General features: G+C 36.6%; 1 protein-coding gene across 3 annotated transcripts in view; it reads right to left on the bottom strand.

Annotated features, from left to right (window-relative positions):
* Window positions 1–5,730: 5,730 nt before the first annotated feature.
* rbms1a (RNA binding motif, single stranded interacting protein 1a) overlaps window positions 5,731–10,836 on the bottom strand; it is a 49,233-nt gene continuing 44,127 nt past the window's right edge. For 2 of the 3 annotated variants that reach the window (XM_056467985.1, XM_056467982.1), the window contains exons 13-14: window positions 9,493–9,574; window positions 5,731–7,932 (exon numbers count right to left, since the gene is read on the bottom strand). In XM_056467985.1, the coding sequence (XP_056323960.1) occupies window positions 9,497–9,574 (78 nt within the window). In that variant the 3' untranslated portion in view covers window positions 5,731–7,932; window positions 9,493–9,496. The remainder of the gene's footprint in view (window positions 7,933–9,492; window positions 9,575–10,836) is intronic. The other variant, XM_056467983.1, reaches the window with a different exon arrangement.

The raw sequence follows: 10,836 nt of genomic DNA on the forward strand, positions 1-10,836 counted from the left end.
ATCCTCAGACCGACTCAGCAAATGGTGAACCAAATCCTCAAACCGACTAAGCAAATGGTGAATCAAATCCTCAAACCGATTCAGCAAATGGTGAATCAAATCGTCAAACTGGCTCAGCAAATGGTGAATCAAATCCTCAAACCGACATCGCAAATGGTGAATCAAATCCTCAAACCGACTCAGCAAATGGTGAATCAAATCCTCAAACCGACTCAGCAAATGGTGAATCAAATCCTCAAACAGACTAAGCAAATGGTGAATTAAATGCTCAAACCGACTCAGCAAATGGTGAATCAAATCCTCAAACCGACCCAGCAAATGGTGAATCAAATCCTCAAACCGACTAAGCAAATGATGAATCAAATGCTCAAACTGACATCGCAAATGATGAATCAAATCCTCAAACCAACTAAGCAAATGGTGAATCAAATCCTCAAACCGACTCAGCAAATGGTGAATCAAATCCTCAAACCGACTCAGCAAATGGTGAATCAAATCCTCAAACCGACTAAGCAAATGGTGAATCAAATCCTCAAACCGACATCGCAAATGGTGAATTAAATCCTCAAACCGACTCAGCAAATGGTGAATCAAATCCTCAAACCGACTCAGCAAATGGTGAATCAAATCCTCAAACCAACTAAGCAAATAGTGAATCAAATCCTCAAACCGACTCAGCAAATGGTGAATCAAATCCTCAAACCGACATCGCAAATGGTGAATCAAATCCTCAGACCGACTCAGCAAATGGTGAATCAAATCCTCAAACCGACTAAGCAAATGGTGAATCAAATCCTCAAACCGATTCAGCAAATGGTGAATCAAATCGTCAAACTGGCTCAGCAAATGGTGAATCAAATCCTCAAACCGACATCGCAAATGGTGAATCAAATCCTTAAACCGACTCAGCAAATGGTGAATCAAATCCTCAAACCGACTCAGAAAATGGTGAATCAAATCCTCAAACAGACTAAGCAAATGGTGAATTAAATGCTCAAACCGACTCAGCAAATGGTGAATCAAATCCTCAAACCGACTAAGCAAATGATGAATCAAATGCTCAAACTGACATCGCAAATGATGAATCAAATCCTCAAACCGACTAAGCAAATGGTGAATCAAATCCTCAAACCGACTCAGCAAATGGTGAATCAAATCCTCAAACCGACTCAGCAAATGGTGAATCAAATCCTCAAACCGACTAAGCAAATGGTGAATCAAATCCTCAAACCGACATCGCAAATGGTGAATCAAATCCTCAAACCGACTCAGCAAATGGTGAATCAAATCCTCAAACCAACTAAGCAAATAGTGAATCAAATCCTCAAACCGACTCAGCAAATGGTGAATCAAATCCTCAAACCGACATCGCAAATGGTGAATCAAATCCTCAGACCGACTCAGCAAATGGTGAATCAAATCCTCAAACCGACTAAGCAAATGGTGAATCAAATCCTCAAACCGATTCAGCAAATGGTGAATCAAATCGTCAAACTGGCTCAGCAAATGGTGAATCAAATCCTCAAACCGACATCGCAAATGGTGAATCAAATCCTCAAACCGACTCAGCAAATGGTGAATCAAATCCTCAAACCGACTCAGAAAATGGTGAATCAAATCCTCAAACAGACTAAGCAAATGGTGAATTAAATGCTCAAACCGACTCAGCAAATGGTGAATCAAATCCTCAAACCGACTAAGCAAATGGTGAATCAAATCCTCAAACCGACTAAGCAAATGATGAATCAAATGCTCAAACTGACATCGCAAATGATGAATCAAATCCTCAAACCGACTAAGCAAATGGTGAATCAAATCCTCAAACCGACTCAGCAAATGGTGAATCAAATCCTCAAACCGACTCAGCAAATGGTGAATCAAATCCTCAAACCGACTAAGCAAATGGTGAATCAAATCCTCAAACCGACTAAGCAAATGGTGAATCAAATGCTCAAACTGACATCGCAAATGATGAATCAAATGCTCAAACTGACATCGCAAATGATGAATCAAATGCTCAAACTGACATCGCAAATGATGAATCAAATCCTCAAACCGACTCAGCAAATGGTGAATCAAATCCTCAAACCGACTCAGCAAATGGTGAATCAAATCCTCAAACTGACTAAGCAAATGGTGAATCAAATCCTCAAACTGACATAGCAAATGATGAATCAAATCCTCAAACCGACTCAGCAAATGGTGAATCAAATCCTCAAACCGACTCAGCAAATGGTGAATCAAATCCTCAAACTGACTCAGCAAATGGTGAATCAAATCCTCAAACCGACTCAGCAAATGGTGAATCAAATCCTCAAACCGACTAAGCAAATGGTCAATCAAATCCTCAAACCGACTCAGCAAATGGTGAATCAAATCGTCAAACCGGCTCAGCAAATGATGAATCAAATGCTCAAACTGACATCGCAAATGATGAATCAAATCCTCAAACTGACTAAGCAAATGGTGAATCAAATCCTCAAACCGACTCAGCAAATAGTGAATCAAATCCTCAAACCGACTCAGCAAATGGTGAATTAAATCCTCAAACCGACATCGCAAATGGTGAATCAAATCCTCAAACCGACTCAGCAAATGGTGAATCAAATCCTCAAACCGACTAAGCAAATGGTAAATTTAATCCTCAAACCGACTCAGCAAATGGTGAATCAAATCCTCAAACCGACCCAGCAAATGGTGAATCAAATCCTCAAACCGACTCAGCAAATGGTGAATCAAATCCTCAAACTGACTCAGCAAATGGTGAATTAAATGCTCAAACTGACATCGCAAATGGTGAATCAAATCCTCAAACCGACTCAGCAAATGGTGAATCAAATCCTCAAACCGACTCAGCAAATGGTGAATCAAATTCTCAACCCGACTCAGCAAATAGTGAATCAAATCCTCAAACCGACTCTGCAAATGGTGAGGCATTCTTATTTAGCTGAAGAGACTTAAACTCACAGCTAAGGGGGGAATCGTTATTGCGGTGGGACATGGCATTTCTGTTTTTCCCCCTCGGGGAACGAGGGTTATTTTAGTAACCGGAGCGTTCCCCTTCAGATGGGGAACTTCAATGCTATGTGGTGAATCCGCTATGAGTAAATGTATGGAAAACACCATAATGATTGAACCTTACCTTTGCCCCCGATGAGAGGTTTGCCAGGTAAGGGATCAGCTGGTAAGCGCGAAAAGGAATGGCGTCATACCGCCCCGTAGCATTCGATTAAAAGATCAAATGCAGCCATACGTACCTCTGGCACATAATTTGCAGTCTCCAGAAATGTATTTAGGGCTATGTTTTCAGAATGAACCCATGTTGCTTCTAACAGAACAAAGATCCTGAAATCACAGCCAAGATATTTAAGAAGCAGCTATGGGACAGCTCTGTGAGTCTCCTTGAGAGGCCCAGTCAGAGCCCAGATTTGAACCTGACTGACCATTTCTGGAGAGATCTGAAAATGGCTGTGCTGTTAATGTTCCAACCTGATGGAGCTTGAGAAGGTACTGCAAATTGCCTGAAAATGTTTTCCAATGTTGTAGCATCATACCCAAAAACAACTGAGGCTGTCATTTTCATCAAAGGTGCTTTAACAAAGTCTAGAGTAAAGGCTGTGAATGCTTCTGTACATGTGATTTTCTTCTTCCTTTTCTTTCGTTCTTATAAATTTTCAAAGATTTCTAATTTCTTTAACATTCTCATAATAGGGACTGTCTGTGGAATTTTGAGGAAAGTAATTAATTGAATCAATTTTAGAATAAGGCTAACATCAAGATGTGGAATGTTGAGTGATGGATACTTCTCAGATGCTCTGTACTGTATGTGTGTGGTATGCTGAGGTACTTTTTTGGCCTAAACTATAGCACCATCTGCTGGTCAAATGCTATTAATACAATTCAAATAACACAGTGCGACTTACAATTGATAAGTATTTTATGAAGAAAAAGATACTTTCGTCAATTACTAAGGTGTTTTCCACGTTTATTTGATTGTTTACATCACTTCAAAAAAACCACCCTAAATGATATTTAGGTTCCAGCTCATTCAGAGGATGCAATGCAATTGATTTTGTTTATTAGGCCTATCCACCATGCAAATAATGTACTTAATGTTCATTTATTTTCTTTTTGTCTTAGTCCCTTTATTAATCAGGGGTCGCCACAGCTGAATGAACCGCCAACTTATCCAGCATATGTTTTACGCAGCAGATGCCTTTACAGCCACAACCCAACACTGGGAAACACATACAGTCTTAGATTCACACACATTATTTACCTATATTCTCACACGCTTATTCAATTCACCTATACCGCATGCCTTTGGACTGTGGGGGAAACCAGAGCACCCGGAGGAAACCCACACGAACACAGGGAGAACCAGTGACCTTCTTGCTGTGAGGCGATCGTGCTTAACATAATACATATATCTGTTTAAGCAGGGATTGTTATGATGCAGCTACATTATTTTTTTAATATCACATTCATTCCCAGACATTTAATTGTCAGCTAGATTGAGGCTGCTGATCTTTCTGAGAAGCCCTGAATGAGGTACTTGAAGATAATTAATTGAAACACCAACAGTTTAAACTGTGACCAGAATTTAAGATGTCTGTGAGTCTAAGGCATAAGTAGTTGGCGTTAGGGATAAAACCTACTCTGCTAGCTGGCTTTACAAAGACCACATCAACCGGGCCCCTCTCAGTCTTATGTACAAGCGCACACATGATCTCGAAACATGGCTTCTGAAAATGTTGCTTTTATGGCTTATAGCACCATCTGCAGGTAAACATCAGTACTTTTAAGGTTTTGAAGTCGATTCCGTGTAAATAAAATGTTAGCATACGCATGCAAATTGAACATATATGCAGTTTCCCGTGAAATCCGGCCCGACAGCTATAAAATAAATAGCTTTAGCAAATTGTTTCATAAGGTTTGAAATGTGAATGTTGCTTTTGCACAATTGTGAAATGATTTATCTGGTTTTATTTAAAACATACATCTGTATAAGTGGTGTAGTCGGGGCTATACGCACGTATACTCAGTATGCCTACTTTTTTTCCACTAGCTGTTTGGGTATTACGACTTCTGAGGATCAATAATTGCGTATACCCTCGGTATACTCGCTTGTTTTGCTGATTAGACTTCCCTAATTTACGTGTTTTCGCATCCCCTTTAACTGTATACCAAATGTTTTTTTAACTCTCATCTTAATTTGTTGCAATTGGTCCATTTTTGTTTATATTTTGCGCCTTTGCCCGCCATCTGACGACCACAGCAGCTGTGAGAAGAGTTTTTCCGAAGTCAACTGAATGATGTCTCCTTGAACGTTCAGGTAAAATTATAAAACAGCTTGGGCAGGTAATAGTACACCACCTTTTTTTTTAGGACTACACCACTGATCTGTATCTTGCAAAGGGATAAACCCGTTTTTGATTAGAATCTGATAACTACGAGGGCTGTTTTCTTTGGCTAATCTCATTATTTCCCTCTCTTTATTACCTCCCAATATATTTAGTTAGCCCTTTATAATCGGCAATTGTATTACCTTTATTTTAAAATTTGCACTGCATTGAGTTCAAATGTAATACTATCAACTAATATTTTAAATGTAAAAGTTTAAATGTAATATTATTGGCAGAATTTTCCATTGTTTTTTTGTGTTGTTGTAGTTTTTTGTGTAGTGTCAGAAGTAACCAGCTCCTAAAAACCACAGGATTACAAACCAAATCCAAAAACCACACGTTTAAGCCTCTTTTAATTAAAAAAATCTTCTCTTTTCACAACAGAAAAAAAACTAAATCTGGACGTGCAAGTGGCAGGTGATCAATAAAACAGTTTTTAAAAATTCAGCATTTCGGCAACAGTCCTGTATTTATACACCGTGTGAATGATTACCGTTCTGAAACATCTATTCTGACTGCTGAAATAAAGACAACGTATCTGTCCAACGAAACTACCATGTGCTGCTTTTTGACACACATTAGTCACCGTATTATTATTTGACTTTGGTTCTTCAGACTAGGCCTCTAAACACAGAGAGGCTACAGCAAAAACTGAAAAAAAAAATCTGAGAAGGTAGTTCATGTGGATTTTGTTTAAAAATTAATGCAGGAAAAAATTACACAAGCCTCTCTTTTTTTTTTAGGAAGAAAATGAACGAAAAAGAATCATCACAATGCAATGTAAAAAAAAAAAAAGTAAAGAAAAAGAAAAGAAAAAACACCAACAGAAAGACATACAGATACAAAACATAGATGTTTCTTTAAAGAGGACAAATAGACGCATTAAAGATGAAGTTCTGCATGACACCAGCTCCCGAGCTGGTGCTTTTAAATCTGATTGGACAGGATAGACCTGCAGCCTGACCAATCAGACAACACATACAACTCTGAGGTAGATCAAAGGTCAAGCTGACCTGGACATCTAAATACACAATCACACACAGACGCACGGAAATCTGTTTAACTAACTATGACAGACAGATGAAAGGCTTGTTTACAGCTGTGTTATGAACCGGTGATCAAGTCTTCCCTCTGCCCAACTGCTTAGAGATGTTAATGCTTCAAACTAGATAAAAGCTGCGAGCCAAGATTGATGAAAAAGACACAAACTACCATTCAATTTGACCCAAACCCAATGCGGTAGTGCACACTATCGTGTTCAATAGTAGGCAGAAAAGGTCTTTGGTGGAAAGTGTCATAGTTGCCTTGAAGTTTTGAGTCATTTATTAAATTTGAATAGCGATGGTTTTAATTACGTTAATTGCAAAACTGTGCCATCATGTGTTTGTAAATTTATATGTTAGGCCACAAATTTAGGTTTCATTTGCATAATGATATTCGGAGTTTTAAAGAAAGCTAAAATACTTTATTACTTTTAATCGACTATTTACCTATACTTCTTGCTTTCTAATTGAACAAAGATTGCACTTCTGCCTTTTTTCCTATGCATTAAAAGAAATCCTGATGTGTTCCGTAAAAAAAAAAAAAAATGAAGGAAAGAAGATAAAAATAAATAAAAATGGCACTGAAAATAAAATCGCAATCATCCTGTGAAAAGCAGGAAAAAATGTCAGCTTTTCCCAAATCCACAATATCCCTTTATCATCCCCACCCACATACCTCAGCTAGGTTAACCCCGCCCGCTCATGCCCCGCCTACCAAGAAACCCCACCCACCCTTATCTCAACATCCACTTCTACATCTACCGAAAGACTTTACACATGGATTCAATGGAAAGAAGACTCATTCACAACAAACACACAGTCTCTGAAGCAAAAAGTGTTTGGTTCAGAGCAACATTAAAAAAGGAAACAGGAAAGCCTTAGCTTTGAGAGAGAGGAGCAAGGAACAATAGCCAGCAAGCATCATATCAGTCGTTCTAAACCCCACCCACCTTATTTCAAAGGTAAATATTTCAACTACTAAAAAGGCAAAGAGTGGAAGACCAAAAAGCAAACAGAAAACTCTTCATTTCGACTGCAACCTGTTCAAAAAAGCATTTCTATCGTCTGTTTGAGAAACAGTCCATAAAAATGTAATAAAAACCATACTTAAAAAAAATATCATGCATTGAAATCCCATCCTCATCATCACTCATTTTTACTCACAGACATGGTCTGTGTTAATAGTTCATGGTAAAAAATAAGAATTTGTCATCTTCTCCGTTCTAGCAAAATAAAACTCTGCTCCCCTTCATTGTCCACTGTTGCTGTCATATTGCCTTGTCTTGATTTGTTGGAGAAAATGCTTGCACGAGAGTTCTCTGAGGTTTCTTGTTGATTTCTTTTAGAAGATGATTAAATCATGGACAAATTTTCTGGAACCCGTGCTTGAGCGTCACTTTCTCTCTGATGTCACTTCCTCTAAGAGAAAGCTACTGTAGTAATACTCAGCAGACTGTGTCTGGGTCAAACCTCAGATGGTTAACCTGTAACAAAAAACAAACACTATTCAAATGCTGAACCATTCAAATCAAACCAAAGGAAAGGCTAAAAATAAAATCTCCTGTGGAACTCAAAAGTGAAAACTGCTAGTTACTAGTGCATCAGTGTTTCGTATGGCATGCATTTGTCCACTCAGCATACAATTAGATCACTGCAGTTCCTAGTGTCCTCTAGCGGTTCCCAACATGGGTGTCTCAGCGAGCTCTGTGGGGGTCATATTTGAAATTTTGCAGTGGACGATTAGGAGAACAATCATGTTGCCTTAGTTTATTTCATCCCCTGGCTGACCGAAAAAAATGGACAGATTTGTAATCCGTCCTTCAGGAGTCTCACTGATTCGCCTTCAGCAGCTAATAGTAAGCATACTGGACCCAGGTGAGGAAGCTCCAAACATTTCGACTCACAGTGCTAACAATACTGGAAATGCAAGAAATACCAAGATAGTTACCTGAACTATGGTTTTATTCCATTTTCTCAAAGCAAAGAATCCCTGACCCAGCCACAGTGCATTATCTGCGGCAAAGTTCTTGCCTGAGACCGTGCAAATTAATAAGACATTTGCAGATGACTCATCCCCAATACCGTGACAAGCCCAGAGAATGTTTTGACCGCAAGGAGTAAAGGATTGTTTTTTAGTTACAAATGACCTACTGATGTTTTGCTTTCATATTTTACATTAGGCTATTATTTGTGCATAAACATATCTAGATATAGTAATAAACATACCGTTTGTTAGAAAACAACATTTTTTGTCATCCTTACTACAAACTTATATTAGCGATAATATCATTTCAAGAGTTCACACTTAGCTGATGATTAATTATAAGCTTGTTTGGCATGCTGTCCCGGGAGAGAGCCCTGAGCTCATAAGATCCTCGAGCCCAGGGCTCCCTCCCGTTGCAAGGCGAGGGGGGAGTTTGAGCTTAGGTAGATCTCGAGAACTGCTGTAATGACCAATGAACAGCCAGTGATTGCTCTTGAGATATAACTATTTACTAGCAGCATGTCTATAGTGCCGGTTTGGATTAGTCAATTAACTTATGTTGCATGTTTTTTGGACGGTGGGAGGAAACCGGGGAACCCGGGGGAAACCCATGTGAGCACGGGGAGAAAATGCAAACTCTGCACAGAAATGTCTGCTGGTTTGGTAAAGCCTGGAACCAGAGACATTCTTGCTGTGAGGCAACAGTGCTAAGCACTGGGCCACCGTGCCACCCATCTAGGAAGAAGGAGGAGTAGGGGTGGATGGGGGGATTCTTCAAACGAAGATAGCGGTGGTACGTAGCCCAGGGTATTAGTAGTATAAAAAGAGTATAAAAGAGCATTGTTTGATATTGACGAGACTATATTTACTGCTTTTTGTCACCTGTGGGGCTCATAATCTTTCTGTTTACTTTTTGAGTATGGGAAAAAACACAACTTCTCCTTTTGTGTTCACAGAAGAAAGGAAGTCATGTGAGTTTGACAGAACAGCTCAGGGTCAATGAACGAGAAAAAAACACAGTATCAAAATTGAGTCAAATCAAAATATGATAATAAAATACCGTTTTATTGCTTGTTGGGTTGGAAAGGGTACGATGACAGATCTGAAGAGGACACATCTTGTGGCTGTACACCACTTTCCTGCTGAAAAGACCATGTGAGAGAAATGACAAATTAGAACTCATTTAATTAACCAAATACGCAACAATGATTTATTTTCAATGGTGTTTATCATCAGACACTAGAAACATAAGACATTATAGTTTGTTCTGGCAGATCAACTTTCATATCAGTATTCATATGGTTGTGTTTCCACAAATTTAGAAAGCTTGCCTTGTGTGAATATTTATAAGCAGTCCTTGGTATGGCAGGCAGACTTGTGCTTATTTAAGCCTATTTACTGTAAAATTCAGGGGTCTTGGTCCACTTGGTCAGTGCAAACTAATGTTTGAATAACAGTGTTTATAATTATTCAACTGAACTGCTCTACCAGTGGCCATTTTACAAGTTGTCAAAGTATATTTCTTAAATTGAAAGTACATTTCTTTATTTTTTAAATATAATTTAATTAATATAATATAAAATATGAAAATACTATTTAGCGAGAATACATTTAAAAATGACAGTAAAAAATATTTTTATATATAAATGTATACTTTATAATATAATTATATTACTTCATAATATAATAAAGTGTTATAATATAACGTACTATAATATAATATAATAAAGTGTTATAATATACCGTACTATAATATAATATAATAAAGTGTTATAATATACCGTACTATAATGTAATATAATAAAGTGTTATAATATAACGTACTATAGTATATTAAAGTGTTATAATATAACGTACTATAATATAATATAATAAAGTGTTATAATATAACGTACTATAATATAATATAATAAAGTGTTATAATATAACGTACTATAATATAATAAAGTGTTATAATATAACGTACTATAATATAATATAATAAAGTGTTATAATATAAGGTACTATAATATAATATAATATAATATAATATAATGTAATATAATATAATATAATATAATATAATATAATATAATATAATATAATATAATGTAATATAATATAATATAATATAATATAATATAATATAATATAATATAATAAAGTGTTATAATATAACGTACTATAATATAATATAATTAAGTGTTATAATATAAGGTACTATAATATAATATAATAAAGTGTTATAATATAAGGTACTATAATATAATATAATATAATATAATATAATATAATGTAATAAAATATAATATAATATAATATAATATAATGTAATATAATATAATATAATATAATGTAATATAATATAATATAATATAATATAATATAATATAATATAATATAATATAATGTAATATAATATAAT

This window comes from Danio aesculapii, chromosome 11 (assembly GCF_903798145.1).
Source record: "Danio aesculapii chromosome 11, fDanAes4.1, whole genome shotgun sequence".
Classification (NCBI taxonomy): Eukaryota; Metazoa; Chordata; class Actinopteri; order Cypriniformes; family Danionidae; genus Danio; species Danio aesculapii.